General features: G+C 30.9%; 1 protein-coding gene across 1 annotated transcript in view; it reads left to right on the top strand.

The window, feature by feature from the left end:
• The window catches only part of LOC134715706 (uncharacterized), a 32,552-nt gene extending 29,944 nt beyond the window's left edge, over nt 1–2,608 (top strand). Inside the window, exon 11 of the mRNA XM_063578060.1 lies at nt 225–2,608. Coding sequence (XP_063434130.1) covers nt 225–278 — 54 coding nt within the window. The 3' untranslated portion in view covers nt 279–2,608. The remainder of the gene's footprint in view (nt 1–224) is intronic.
• The last annotated feature ends 14,241 nt before the right edge of the window (nt 2,609–16,849 follow it).

Genomic DNA, 16,849 nt, shown 5'->3' with positions numbered 1-16,849 from the left:
TTGTAGAAGAAACGCGCGTCTGACGTATTTAATTTAAGTACCCGTATATATCAAGAGTTCATTTCCTATAATGTTTAATATTTGTGTTTGTTATTTATCATTTTCACCTATGTTATCAAGGTATAAAAAACACTGCTGATTTTCAAACAAAACAAAATAAAAAAAAATGTTTGAAGGATAATCTATTTTTGACCTTAAATATGTGAATCATTACTTAATTTCAGGTTAAGTCGGAAAATCAAAATGGTGATGTGAATATATTGTCATGTGGATATTGATGTTTATAAACTTTGATGCCAAAATAAATCAAAGGGTACACAAGGAGATTTGGTGGGAAAGCTTGCATGGTGTAACACAGCATGTTTGTTACTTAACATACATACTGCTTACCGGCTTGTAACTTCAGAGTAGTTAAGCCTTACAAGCTTAGATTTTATGTAAACTGTGAAATAGACTATATGTAAGATACAAGTAAACTCTGTAATATATGTACATTGTCACTCAACAAGTTTCTTTTAAGCGTCATATGAGTTTATCTCTGAAAAAGATGGAAAGTCCGCATATAATGGATTTTGAATATCAATTTTTTTGTCTTTGTCTTACACTTGTAAAATAATTCCTATGAAAAAAAAATGGAAGTTTAAAAGTGATAATTGTTACAGGAATGATTTATTTATCACCTCTCATTTCTTTTATTCAAACGTTTGGTCATTTAATTAGAATACTGATGTCATTGCTTAGTGAAACTATGTATAATGGATCATCTCGATATAATGAAAAAAAATGTTGTGTTCGACTAACATTGAAATAGTGAAAAAGTAAACCTAAGGTCTGAATATATGATTTCGTTTGTAAATCATGAACAAAGGAATAAAAAATGCCTGCACCTTATCAGGACAATTTGTTCCAGTCTTTGCTTTGTTCTTAATTTGATTTTGTTAGGTGTTATGGACTACCTGTACCTTATCAGGGAAATTTGTTCCAGTCTTTGCTATGTTTAAAATGTGATGTTGTTAGGTGTTATGGACTACCCCATATTTGAACTTACCTTATATTTCATTACTTTTGTTAATACATTTTTAGACACGTCAGAAATACTTGATTGTGTTTTGAAATGACTATAAAGCTATTCAGGAAAAAAAGATTTGAAAAACAAAAACACCAACATGAATATATTCAGGGAAAAAAAGATTTGAAAAACAAAACAACCCAACATAAAGATAGAAAACCTTATAGTTTGATTGATGTAAAACCGATATTAAGTTAAATTCTATAATTATTTGAGATTGAATATACACTTTTTGTTCTATCTTCAGTTTGGGGTGTCAACTTCTAAAATATAAGTTTTCTGTTGCTGCACTTCAGATATAGAAAATTCTTTTCAACAATTCATTTGCGCTTAAATGTTTTTTCTTCATGTTCAAACATTATTATCATTCTCATTATTTGTATATAAACAACAACCAACATGAGATTCACGCATGTATTATGTTATGTCTCAATTTAGCATTTTAAATTGCATTAAACTGCCAGGTTAGAAGTATGTACATGTATTATGTTAACATATTATATTGTTTTTTTTTTTAATTATTTGTATTATTCAGTGTGATGGAGGGGAGTGACAACGATAATTGCTTATATACAGATCGGAATGTTCTCAAAACTGTCGATTGAAAACAATTGTGTAATATTTTTTTTTAACCCTATCAATTATGTAAATGAATTTTATAATTGGTGTAGTTGAAATAAGTTTAATGTTATTTGTATTGAAAACATTGTTTTCTAAATATCATTTACTACCAATTTCCTGTGAAAACCGTTCATTTTATCTTCGTTTTTGTATTTCAGTCAATATATGTAATAATTATTGTATGCATACATAAGACATGTTTTGTTATTTCATTTAACAATTGACAGCTCTTCACATTAAATCTCATACTGTTTATGCTTAAAATAAACGTACTTTTCATAAATGTCTATGTCGGTCTGCTTTTTAAATTGTTTTTTATTAACGTTACACTGAAACAAAAGCTCCTTCCGTATAACAATACATCCCTTTAAGCATTGCATATAGATGGAGTGATCTTTTAAAGTTTGGGGAGATAACTCTCTGTTAGTCAAAACAACATTTTACCAGCATTACGAAATCTCAAAAAACATATTAATGTTTTTGGCTGAGGATATTTATGTGTAATCTAGAGTAAATGAATCACAATAAAGTCATATTTTTGTTAAATTCTAATGTTTTATAAGCACCGATCATTCCTTAACATGAAAGTTCTTGTCAAAGATTCGCAATCAACCATTAAGATATGCCTTAAAATAATGCAACTGTTTGTCTAGATCGAAATATTGTGTATAAAAGTGGAAAACCGAAAAAAGTAAATGTCATTTTTTAAACCTTTATGTTTCTTTTTAACAAAACCATTGATTAGAATGTTTTAGTAATGACAGGATACTGTAATGTCTATTAAATATAGGATTATTATTTGTTGGGTCAATATATGTTGAAATATTATGTTGCATAATGTAGTTAAAATTGTCACCAAATACATATAGCATACATATGATGTTTTTGTTGCAATCTAAATAAAATATTGTCAATCGATATATATTTAATTTTTATTTTTTTCAAAATTCAATTGGCAGTTGAGCACAAGTTTTTTTAACAGGTGACAACATATATGTTTCAAGTGTCGTAGCTACAATCCCGTCCCCTTTCCGCCGAATGAGACCTTCCGATTAAGACTTATAACCGAGTTTTATTTTACTCACATGTGAGAAAATATACTCACTCTTCTGGAGCACATAAAATCAACCCTAATTTTTAGTTGAATTCGTATTGATTATTATTTTTGTATGCTGTGTTTTGTGTACTATTGTTTGTCCTTTATATCTTCTTCTGTTTTTAAGCCATGACGTTTTCAGGTTAATTTGATCTTATTAGTATGAATGTCCGTTTGTTATCTTTCGTCTTTCTTTTAAACGTAATTGCTAGAAATACTGCCTGATAAATGTCGCTATTTATAGGGGTAATTTCAGTAAAAAATCTCCCATTGACTTTAATGCTAATCTATGTGTGAAAATAAATTTATACCTGATTTACCTTTAGAAATTAAAAAACTTTCATATATCATTCATGAAATTACAAATGTAGCCCTATCTTTTGCAGCAATAAAAACATAGGGTCATGCGTCCTTTTTGGGCATTCACATGGCCTTGTTTACAAACAATGTAGATTCGCACTGAATTCCTATACTGACCCCCAATACTTTTCAACCCTGTAGGGAAATAAAATAGTACATTAAGAAATTTTTTTAAAAGAATTTTCAACTCTAGTTTTGATCCATCTACCAAAAAATATTTATTACAAACATTATCTACCAATCAGAAGAGCACACGACTTCACTTTTAGACAGAAAGCTCCCCCCCCCCCCCCCAAATTGGCGGTCCCTGAGCTATAAGGGACTTTTTTTACTCCTTTTCCAATGTTTTTTGCGATAAACATGTAATGTATCCAATTTTCAAGTTCCAGTTTCAATACAACCTTCATAAATGCTGAATTTGTAAAGATAGAGCAAAATTTATACTACAGCCCATACTGCGGCAAATGTATATTTGGTATATAAAGTTGCGCCTTGACTGTTGTTAAAAGAATGGTGTAAAATACTATGTTTAATAAATAGGAATTGTTTTCTGTGTTTGCTTTGACCAGTATTGCAAGTCCATCTAGAAACTTATAAAGTCTTGTTGTACTCTTAGTTAGTTTTTTCCTTATATGAAAGTTTTTAATTAAATACCATGAAAAGACCACAAAAAGACTTTTCAAAGGCTTTTTTAAGCAGTTTCATACCAAATAAATCAACAATTATGTTTCATTATACGAAATCTGTGTTCTAATCACTTGTAAATTTCACAAAATGTCATTGATAATCACTATGCAAAAATTCCTGTTACCCCAACATCAGGATGGGTTCTTCGCCAAAACTGGATAGCCAGAACTGACGTATAAAAAAGTTCCAAATATATAAAAATAAGATTAGGTATAGCCAAACTTTACATTTTGGAAATTGAAGTAACAATTTAGAATATTTAAAAGCAATAATTGAACATAAAAAATCCAATTAAAAACATTTCAACACTTGTTACATAGAAGACGGACATGTACACAAATGTAATCATGAAAAGTTGTCTAGTATTTTCTTTTAATAAAGAAACGCAATGCGTTATGTAAAAATAAATTAATACCTTCATGCGGTCAGATTATTGGAGTGTTAAAATACTAGAAAAGTGCGTATTTACCACTTGTTCTACAACTTAACAAGGGGAACACAGCTGTAAAAAAACCCGCTATGTCAAAGGGAGGTAATCCATTTTTTCATATGATTTAATATATTATGAGAAGAAATATGTGCAAAATGTGAGGTAAATGGGGAGAATACATATCATAACTCTCAAGTGTAATTTCTATTGTTTCTTTCAAACTTGACACAAAAACTGACTTTTACCATATATTTCATGCTTCTCTCACAGTACACTGAGTGCATCCTGAATAGCCGATGTTAAAGATTGAAATTTGTGTAAAAAACAGATTCAAAGGTTCCAACATCCTTCCATTACATTAAAATTTACAGGAAATGAGTTTTGTGATTATTGTGTGGCCTTGGACAAGTACAGTGGGAAAGTGCATATTTTCCTATAAGGGGAAATTCATTAAAAATCTACAATTGACTTTAATGCTAATTTATGTGTGGAATAGATTTACCTTTAGAAAATTAAAAACTTTCATATATCATTCATTAAAGTACAAATGTAGCCCTATCTTTTGCAGCAATAAAAACATAGAGTCATGTGGCATTTTTGGGCATTCACATGGCCTTGTTTACAAACAATGTATATTCGCAATGAATTCCTATACTGGCCCCCATTACTTTTCAACCCTGTAGGGAAATAAAATAGTACATTCAGAATTTTGTTTTTAAATTTCAACTCTTCTTTTGATCCATCTATTAATAAATATTTATTACCAATCAGAAGAGCACACGACTTCACTTTTAGACAGAAAGCTCCCCCCCCCCCCCCAAATTGGCGGTCCCTGAGCTATAAGGGACTTTTTTTACTTCTTTTCCAATGTTTTTTGCGATAAACATGTAATGTATCCAATTTTCAAGTTCCAGTTTCAATACAACCTTCATAAATGCTGAATTTGTAAAGATAGAGCAAAATTTATACTACAGCCCATACTGCGGCAAATGTATATTTGGTATATAAAGTTGCGCCTTGACTGTTGTTAAAAGAATGGTGTAAAATACTATGTTTAATAAATAGGAATTGTTTTCTGTGTTTGCTTTGACCAGTATTGCAAGTCCATCTAGAAACTTATAAAGTCTTGTTGTACTCTTAGTTAGTTTTTTCCTTATATGAAAGTTTTTAATTAAATACCATGAAAAGACCACAAAAAGACTTTTCAAAGGCTTTTTTAAGCAGTTTCATACCAAATAAATCAACAATTATGTTTCATTATACGAAATCTGTGTTCTAATCACTTGTAAATTTCACAAAATGTCATTGATAATCACTATGCAAAAATTCCTGTTACCCCAACATCAGGATGGGTTCTTCGCCAAAACTGGATAGCCAGAACTGACGTATAAAAAAGTTCCAAATATATAAAAATAAGATTAGGTATAGCCAAACTTTACATTTTGGAAATTGAAGTAACAATTTAGAATATTTAAAAGCAATAATTGAACATAAAAAATCCAATTAAAACATTTCAACACTTGTTACATAGATGACGGACATGTACACAAATGTAATCATGAAAAGTTGTCTAGTATTTTCTTTTAATAAAGAAACGCAATGCGTTATGTTATAGATAATGCATATTTTAAGGTTTTTCTTGTCGTAGAACACACCGAGGGGTGACAGGATTGATCAAATGAAAGACCGACCGGAGGGAGGTCTTTCTTTGAACAATCCTGACACCCCGAGGTGTGTTCTAAGACAAGAAAAACCTTAAAATATGCATTATCTGACTTATATACCGTCAAAAAGTATTAATTTAATAAAGATTTGTAAAATTTAGTATCCTTTTTTACCGACAACACTTAAGTGGGATATTCCTTTCTAATGCGTTCAGGTTTAAATACGCCCTGTGGCTCATTTAAAATGTGAAATAAAACTCACTAAATAATTTAGATATCAACCTTTTAAAAATTATTATCCGTACACAATAAAAAATATTACTGTTACTGAATGAAGTAAGACACAAATGTATGGTTGCCATCCGATAACGTTGTATGACAAATACAAGACACATTGTAAGTTATTTATTGTACCACTTAGCTTATGGAAAAGGGGGAGGGGGTATGTTTTTTTCTATTTGTTATGTTACTTCTATCGCGGAAAAGTTGTTATTTATTTAAACATTTTACTTGAATCGAAAGAAAAATTCAGAAAGATTGTCTCTTGAATAGCAATACATTGTATTTAAAGATAATCAGGATAAAATTATATACCCTCCACATCCGACCCTTTCGAGAGCTACTTTAATGTTATTCAATAGAATATAAGTTGATCATTTGATAGAGTAAAAGGTATACATAAATTTAAAAAAGTTACACGAATACGAATATAAATACATGTAGGTCACAGTATGATTTCCTATTCAGTGTGTATCGTTCTGAACATGCCTAAAATATTTGCCACTGGACGTTAAGCAAGCTACCAAAAATCAATCAACCTATTCAGTTTGACTCAATAAGATTTTCAATATCTTACACACGAATGTGTTAAATCTGAATTTATTTTATGAAAGTCTACATTAAAATTCATCTGACCTATATGCTAATGTTTCTTTATTATAGCGATAAATCAACAAAACTTCACGTTATTTTGTTTCTAAAATTAAATTGCGGGTTTACAATGACGATTTCTTTTACATCGATCATCGGTTGAACTTTAGAAAATAAATTTCCAAATCGGCAACAAAAAACTATTAGACGACTAAAATTTTGAAGTAAATTATAGATTGCATGTTTATCAAGGAAAATAATGACCTTACACAGGTCATTATTTTATGCCTTGGAGCATATACCATTGATACATGGCATCGTCCGGGTTGATTCTGAAAAAGAATAACCTGACGTTCTAAAAGAAAATAACTCCATATAGGTATATAAGTAAAAATAAATGAATACCTTCATGCGGTCAGATTATTGGAGTGTTAAAATACTAGAAAAGTGCGTATTTACCACTTGTTCTACAACTTAACATGGGGAACACAGCTAAAACAAAAAACCGCTATGTCAAAGGGAGGTAGTCCATTTTTTCATATGATTTAATACATTATGAGGAGAAATATGTGCAAAATGTGATGTAAATGGGAATAATAGATATCATAACTCTCAAGTGTAATTTCTATTGTTTCTTTCAATCTGGACACAAAAAATGATTTTTACCATAATAAACTTCATGCTTCTCTCACAGTACACTGAGTGCATCCTGGATAGCCGCAGTTAAAGATAGAAATTTGTGTAAAAAACACATTCAAAGGTTCCAACATCCTTCCATTACATTAAAATTTACAGGAAATGAGTTTGGTGATTATTGTGTGGCCTTGGACAAGTACAGTGGGAAAGTGCAAATTTTCCTAGAGGGGTAAATTCATTAAAAATCTACAATTGACTTGAATACTAATCTATGTGTGGAATAGATTTATACATGATTTACCTTTATAAAATTAAAAACTTTCATATATCATTCATGAAAGTACAAATGTAGCCCTATCTTTTGCAACAATAAAAACATTAGGTATTTGGGCATTCACATGTAGATTCTCACTGAACTCCTATACTGGCCCCCTTTACTTTTCAACCCTGTAGGGAAATAAAATAGTACATTCAGCCTTTTTTGTTTTAATTTCAACTCTACTTTTGATTCATCTATTAATGAATATTTATTACAAACATTATCTACCAATCAGAAGAGCACATGACTTCACTTTTAGACAGAACGCTCTCCCCCAAATTGGCGGTCCCTGATTACGTATATTGTTTTACTGAATTTACCCTTATAGGTTATAAATTAACTGTTATTTTTGCTGGCTGTAATTATCTGTGTTGGTTATACTTAACTAAATTCAAAACACTTATGTACGATATATGTACTGTGGATTTGACAGTAAATAATAGCATTCTGATCAAGTGACAAAAAATGGCATCACAACTTATTATGCTGGTTTTTTTTTAACAATCATCTTAATATTTATGGAGAGAACCTATATAAAATAAGATATTTGAAGATAACAAATTAATCACATTGTTAGAAATTATAGGCCATAGCAGTTAACCGAAGTTCGAAAATCAATTCAAAATATACAAATTATCAAAAAATAATTTGACGGAAACGCATGAACTATACTTAGAGCGAAACGTCTCCTGCCATATATGCATTGCCCACCATACTAAACTCACACTCAGATCAGAAGAGTATTAAGAAGTCATATTTATTGTCCTCATGCCTTCTTCCTAGTGATCATCATATTCAATGTCTTCAAATTCAAAAAAAAGAAAACATAAACAAATTGAAAAAGTAAAAAGAAACAAATGTTTAGCCAAATGCGATTAAGATGATTGAGAGCTATAGATTAGAAACCTCACTATATTTCAAATGATTTTCCAAATTTTATTTACGCAATGTCCATACTTTGTCAGAACTTAAGTATTGGCAACACGGCTAATGATACCATAGGGGACAATAAATCCACTAGCAGAAGTATATACCAGCTAGAGGTAAAAACATTAGCTATACCAATTGCACTACACGAGATATGCATTTCAACAATTAATCTTTATCCAGGGATAAGCTAGGCTATGATTTTAAAAATCTTAAGACAAAAAAAATGGTCCAATAATTCTCAAAATATATAACGGCACATTCCGATTTTTTAATATCCAAATCATCATGCCTGTTCCGTGATATGTTTAAAATACAGAGCTGTAGATAGTATAAGGGACTCTATGTCTACCAGGATATGTATCAACTCAATGTTCGTTATCAATAACTTTACCAAATCTACCGCAACAGGTGTTTATTTTGATGGCTTATGTCTCTTAATTCATATTTGATGCCAATGCATGTTAAAATAATAAAAAAAAAAACGGACAATTGTTGAGGAGCTGATTAAAAAAAAATGGAAAACAATTTTAGCTCAGAAATTAGCCGAATTATATGCTAGATGTTGATCTGTGTATTCAAGAACAATACCGGTTAAAGAAATTAAACAAAATTTGCCATAATTTGTATGATAACCGTACTACAAGATACAAACATCAACACAATTATTACACATACTAATTACAATAATTGTTAAATAATGTGGTATATATGGATATAGTTTGATATTCGGTGTGCCTGCATGTTAATTGAGATAAACAAGCCATTCGACATATGGAAAGACAAAAATAGTTCACACCACAGAAGCTTTGCCAAGAAAAGAATTTACCGCAAACACGTCGAATCTTTTGACCGTCGTAAGTAGCATGTACGACAAAACTATGCGAATGACTTGAAACAAACTTTACTCTTCATCTTAAAGGCTTAAATATTTTCTTTTCTATATTTGTTCGGTAATATGTATCAATTTTAAGTGCGAGTGTCCTGACCTAAAATTTACTGAATCAGGTTTTTCCTTTATCATTGGTTAAAAGATTGAGAGACATGTGCTTTTTTCTTCATTATTAACTAATGTCAGATTGAATTTCCCCTGATTTTCCTTCTTATAGGAGGATTAATTTAATAAATTAAAAATATTTTCAGCAAATATTTTGATTCACCTGCATTAAGATGATCTGATAGTCAAATCACAAAAAATCTATATAAATATTGGATATTAACATCAGAAAAGCCCCTATTTATAATCTGTTAAGAATATTCCAAAGCCGTGTTTGATCAACTCATATAGTATGGAATAAAAGATATTTCTGTGATTGAAAGGTGAAGATAATTAATCACCCAATTCCATGTGTGAAGGTAAAGATAATTAATCACCCAGTTCATTTTTTGGGCAACTCAGCTTACACAATGTATTTGGTTTACAGTTTGTTTGAGAAGAAGTACCGACATAGCTAGATAATACAATTAATTATCTAATTACTAACACAATTGTAATATAATAATATTCTAATTTTGATTGTTATTAAATGAATCAATTATCCTTATTTCAAACTTGATCTTGAAAATGTTATCATATTTTTTTTTTTAAGAAACTTACAATTTGACGTCACTTTTATGCGTCGATCATACAATGCGTGGTTCGGCTGTGCTAATTTTGTGTGCTGAACTAGGTTGTTTGACGTGTACCTTTTTATTCTGTGTTGACATGTATATCAATTATATGGTCATTTTTTTATGAATTTTGCAAAAGTATGAATTATTCTAAATACAAAGGAAATTCTTATCCAAAGCAGATAAGCATAGCCGTATTTGTCCACAACTTCTTGGAATTTTTGGTCATCAATGCTTTTCATCTTTGCTTGGATTTCTTTTCTATTTTGACATGCTTGTACTGGTGAGTCTTATGTAGACGAAACACGCGTCTAACGTATCAAGTTACTTGCACTTTTAATGAGTAGCTAGTAGCATGTAGTTATGTTCTATTGTGTTATCCTGAATGTTTTTTCCCATTTATTTGTATTGTAGTCCTGTAATGAGATGATGTCATTTTAGTGTTATATTCAACATTGCAATGAAAGCGGGGGGTTTGTCTAGTAACAAAACCATGTTCAATCTACCATATCTTAAAATGTCATGTACCAAGTCAGAAAAAGGTCAATTGTTATCTTATTTTTCGTTTCTGTGTATGTTGCATTATCGTTTTATTTTGTTGCACCTTATTTTTTTTTACCTCAAATCTTTATTATTATTTCCTAAAACTTTGAGTGGAAATTAAGGTTTATGTAACCATCGGTTTTAGTTTGATACCCAGGATTTGTATTCTCTCAATCGATGTATGATATTTTAACAGCGGTATACTACTGTGGACTTTAGGTATGACAAATACCACTGTTTGCATTTTTAAATAATGATAACAAGAAGTTATGTTGGAACCATATCAATTTTGTATTAAAAATATGCAAAAAATATTTATAAATTTCAATGAAACTTGATTAAATCATATTGCTCAGCGCAAAGATCAGTCCATATAATATATAAAAGAGGGACGAAAGATACCAGAGAGTCCTGTCAAACTCACAAATCGAAAACAAAGCGATAATGCCATGGGTAAAAATGAAAAGACAAACAGACAAACAATAGCACACACGACACAACATAGAAAACCAAAGAATAAGCAACACAAACCCCACCAAAAATAGGGGTGATCTCTGACGTTATTATATACAAATATTTCAGAGTAGGTTTAAAAAGTAAACCAAAGCAACGTTTATTAATTAACTTAAAACGGATAAATAAATAGAAACGTGGTTAAAAATACCATCTTTTCGAAATATTTGAACACATGATTAAAAGACAACATGAACACTTGTTATAGCATTTACACACCTTCAACTGAAACTTAATATGACGATATGTATATTAAACGAAACCAGGCCGATATGTTTAATATCTTCAGTAAATTATTCATTCTCTTAGAAAAATTTTAATTGCTACTTTTTCTAGTTGGTTTTTTAAAAATGAGAATACGATATCTTTTATATCACAATATTCTTCTTATTGAAAAGATCATAGTATCACTTAGCTATAAAATTACAATTGGTTTTACCTGTTACACACGGAAAGGTACCGATACTATTAACGAATAGATTTGTCTTTACCGAAAACAATCAAAAAATAATCATTACATTATTAATTCATAAGATTTTTGATTTTCTAATCTTGCAATTTGAATAAAATTTCACGATGTAATGATCACATCAGTAGAGTTAGGAGGAGAAGCTAACGGAAACATTTAACAGATCAAGAAAATGATCATTTGATATTGAAGCTGTCATTAATCATTCATTGAAGATGAATGCTTTATTCACGTTTTGAGAAAATTGATCTTTAAAAAGACCATTTAAAACTGATAAGAAATTTATGATTTTTTGATAATGCAATACCTGAAATAAAAGTTTCGAGTTAGTTTTCATTTGGGAGGTCTGTTGGTGATTTAAATATTATTATCTAAGCTAATTATATAATGATAATTTTCTTGTTAATTTTCAAAAGGTTCAAACAATTGAGGGATATTCTTATCGCTCATCAAAATAGTTTTCAAATGCATATCCGTCATCAAAATGACAATCTTTGCCCGCTGCAATTACCACATTCACGTTCCAGAACAAATGCAGCATTTTTTCTATGTTTTACATGATTGATGAAAGGTTAAATCTTTAATATGATCTTATTAAAGGATATTAAAGACTAAAATGATTTTTTTTAATTTTTCATATTCAGCATCAAATATAACAAACCTTGGAGCCCAGATTTTCCAAATAATCAAAGGAAAATGGCAAAATAATAATGTAGTTTCGATCGGAACCGTACTGCAAACTCTTATCAAGTGTATACAAGGTAAATTGATGTGTGTCACCTGTTTTATTTGTAGTTGTTTCATCCAATATTTTCTTTATTGTCCATACTTACAGACGTGTTGATCTTGACAAAAACAAAATAGAAGCTATCCGGATGTAGAACAGAGAAGAATAAAAAAAAAAATTGTTAATCACCATGATAATAATTTTTCTAAGAAACATTTTGAAAAAAAACACACCAATTTTTCTTATATAGAATGAGAAATAAAAAAAACTAGCTGGTACAAATAAGTATACAGTCGAATCAGAATAAGGTTCAAACATAGAATTGTTTTACTTGATAAATGGTTAAAAGAAATATGTTTCTTTTTGAATGATTGTCATCAGTATGTTATCAATCCACTTTCTAATTTAAAATTAGTTTGTTTGTTTACTAAATATCTTGATAGTTTGCAAGATGATTTCTTAAACATGACATATTTGCATTAAGAAAAAAATTTGTTTTTAGTATGTATGCGATCGTTATATATTTTTAACAAATATACCATTATTATAAGGTATACAGCCTTTTTCATGAATAGTTATAAAGATAAACTCTTTAAGTAAGTATTCCGTATTGAAGAGTATGCTGCCTAGTCAACAATACATTTAAGTTAAATGAAAAATAAAGGCAACATTAGCATACCGCTGTTCAATAGTCATAAATTGATTAAGCGAAAACAAATCTTAGTCACAACCAAATACAGAGGGAAACACATTAACTATTAGAGGAAAACAACGGATGAACAGAAACACTGAATTGGTACAACGCAAATGCCAACAAACAGATATAAACGGCCTATTTGATCACAACTGACATATTTCTGTGTACGTCTTTTCGTTTTCTACTTTTGGCAAACATATTGTTGTCAATTAATATTAAATTTTGATTGGTTATATTTTTAGCTCACCTGGTCCAAAGGGCCAAGTGAGTTCTTTTCATCAGTTGGTGTCCGTCGTCCTTCGTTGGCGTCCTTCGTCGTCGTCCGCCGTCGTTAACTTAAACTAAAATCTTCTCCTCTGAAGCTACTGGGCCAAATTTAACCTAACTTGGCCACAATCATATAGTTTAAAAAAATGTGTCCGCTGGTCCGGCCAACCAACCAAGAATACTGCAATGGCTCAAAATAGAACATAGAGGTAAAATATAGGTTTTGGCTTTTATTTTTAAAAACCAAAGCATTTAGAGTAAATCTGACATGGTGTAAAATTGTGTATCAAGTAAAGAACTATCTATTATAGATTTTCAGATGATTCGGACAACACGTTGTTGGGTTGCTGCCCCTGAATTGGTAATTTTGAGGAAATTTTTCTGTTTTTTTGTTATTATCTCGAATAATATTATAGCTAGAGATAACTGTAAACAGCAATAAGGTTCAGCAAAGAAAGATCTACAAATAAGTCAGCATGACAAAAATGGTCAGTTGATCCCTTAAGGAGTTATTGCTTTTTATAGTCAATGTTTAACAATTTTTCATAAATTTGATAATCTTTTACAAAAATATTCTCCTCTGAAATTGCCAAGACAACTTTTACCAAACTTGTCCAAAATCATCATTAGGGTATTTAGTTTAAAAAATGTATGCGATGATTCCACCCGCGAATCAAGGTGACCGACTTGGCTAAAAACAGTACATAGGGTAAATTGAAGTGTTTAGATCATATCATTGTTGGGTTGTTGCCCCTGAATTGGTAATTTAATTTTTTTTTTGAAGCTTTTGGTTATTATCTTGAATATTATTATAGATAAAGATAAATTGTAAACAGAAATAATGTAGAGCAAAGTAAGACCTACAAATAGGTCAACATGATGAAAATGGTCCATTGACCTCTTAATGAGTTATTGCCCTTTAAGGTTAATTTGTAACAATTTTCATAAAGTTTGAAAATTTTTGTAAATTTTAACAAAATATTTTTCGCTGTAACTACTGGGCCAGGTTCATTAAATATAGAGATAATTGTAAGCAGCAAAAATGTTCAGTAAAGTTAGATCTACAAACAATGCACCATCGTTAAAACTCAGTTTTGTTTTGAATCCATCTGTGTCATTTGTTTTATGTGCACACAGACCAAGGTGAGCGATACAGGTTCTTTAGAGCCTCTAGTTTTTTTTATTGTTCTATTGTTTTAAGCTACACATGAAAACAACATTGCTTTATGGATATTGAAGTCGAGAGTAAGATTCTCGAGGGTATCAACAGCCCAGTAGTCAACACTTCGGTGTTGACTTGACGATCAATAATGTGGTCATTTTTATAAATTTCCTATTTACAAAAATTTGAATTTTTTCGAAAAACCTAGGATTTCTTTTTATACCAGGCATAGATTACCTTAGCCGTATTTGGCACAACTTTTTGGAATTTTGGATTTCCCAATGCTCTTCAATTTTGTACTTGTTTGGCTTTATAAATATTTTGATATCAGCGTCACTGATGAGTCTTAATATAGACGAAACGCGCGTCTTGTGTACTAAATTACAATCCTGGTACATTTGATAACTATCTCCAGAGGTAGATGTGCAACTTGATCTTTGACACTTTGGCGGGCGGCTGGTTTCTCTGTCAGTTTCATGGCTTTTAAACTCAATTCAATATTAGAGTTGAAACTCATACCCTTAAAACAGGCTGTATACGTCACCAGCGTTAACCATTCTTGACACATAAGTCGAGGGCAGCTTCGGGTTGTATCATAAGCTTAAACCCATCAACAGACGAACAATTTGATTAGTTTAAAAACAGATAAATTTATTTATGTACTACAGCAATGGCAAGATTGCTTGATTGTTGGATCCTCAATGCTCTTCAACTTTGTACTTGTTTGGCTTTATGAATTTTTTGATATCAGCGTCACTGATGAGTCCTAATATAGACGAAACGCGCGTCTTGTGTACTAAATTACAATCCTGGTACATTTGATAACTATCTCCAGAGGTAGATGTGCAACTTGATCTTTGACACTTTGGCGGGCGGCTGGTTTCTCTGTCAGTTTCATGGCTTTTAAACTCAATGCAAATTAGAGTTGAAACTCATACCCTTAAAACAGGCTGTATACGTCACCAGCGTTAACCATTCTTGACACATAAGTCGAAGGCAGCTTCGGGTTGTATCATAAGCTTAAACCCATCAACAGACGAGGATGAGGATATATTGGATAAGAACAGAAGTTTTGCCTTGCAATAGGCCACCTAAGGACCCCTCAAAGAGTATTTGCATGGGCTTTTAACGTGCAAAGAGTTGACAATCTGTTTATACGATGCATCGCATTTCTTGTCCTCATTTTGACCGGACGTGACTGCAAACTTCGTACATCCCGCACAGCCAAAGGGTCGCCCCACTTTGACAAGAGTTTTACTGCCGGTCGGGAGAAGGCAGCAAGGTATAAGGCCTTACAGTTTTACAGACCATATTATGAACTGATTTCAGACGTTTAGAAACTTATTGCTAATTAAAAGATTTTTTATAAGATTGTAGTATTATTAAAAAGAGCTGCAAATACCAACGATAAAGTCAAACTCATTTGTCAACGAGAAACCGACAAAATTAGAAAAAAAAATGAAATACTACGCAAAGATATACATCAGTCTACTCAACATTATATAGAATATTAATAACTGATATATATTTACGAACCAAATAAAAATAAATAGGGGTAATATAGATAGGTGCCAGTACTTAAAACTTTCAATCCTTCATGGATGGATTGAACATTCACAAAAAAAAAATAGCAATGAATGAGGTTGTTACATTTGCTATATGTGCCTATTGTGCTTCTTTGGTAAATATTGTTTGTTTTTATTGTGATTGAGATTATAACACAATGTTGACTGCTATGCCCCCCCCCACCATTTTTTACATTTTTATCTGTTATGTCTGTTTGTTTTGTTCACGCATTGTTGTCATTATATGGAATTTGATATGACTGTAATATAGTGTGAGAATTAGCTAGCTATAAAACCAGGTCCAATCTACCATTTTCTACATAAGAAAATGACTGTTCCAAATTAAGACCATGACAGTTGTTATGCATTTCGTTTGATGTGTTTTGCCATTTGATTAGGGACTTTCCGTTTTGAATTCTCCTCGGAATAGTATATAGACATGTGTCGACCGTCGTGTTGCTAATGGTACATGAGAGTACCCATTTGGTGAAAAAGTTTCATTAGGTGATGTCAACATCGAGTAAAGAGGATGGGATGTGGCTACAACTATCACCATATGATTGGTTTGAAAGCTTTGAATCTTATAAATTGTAATCAATTTTTAGCTGTATAATTA

The sequence above is a fragment of the Mytilus trossulus genome, chromosome 4, assembly GCF_036588685.1.
Source record: "Mytilus trossulus isolate FHL-02 chromosome 4, PNRI_Mtr1.1.1.hap1, whole genome shotgun sequence".
Taxonomy (NCBI): Eukaryota; Metazoa; Mollusca; class Bivalvia; order Mytilida; family Mytilidae; genus Mytilus; species Mytilus trossulus.
This window is presented reverse-complemented; position numbering and strand designations above follow the sequence as displayed.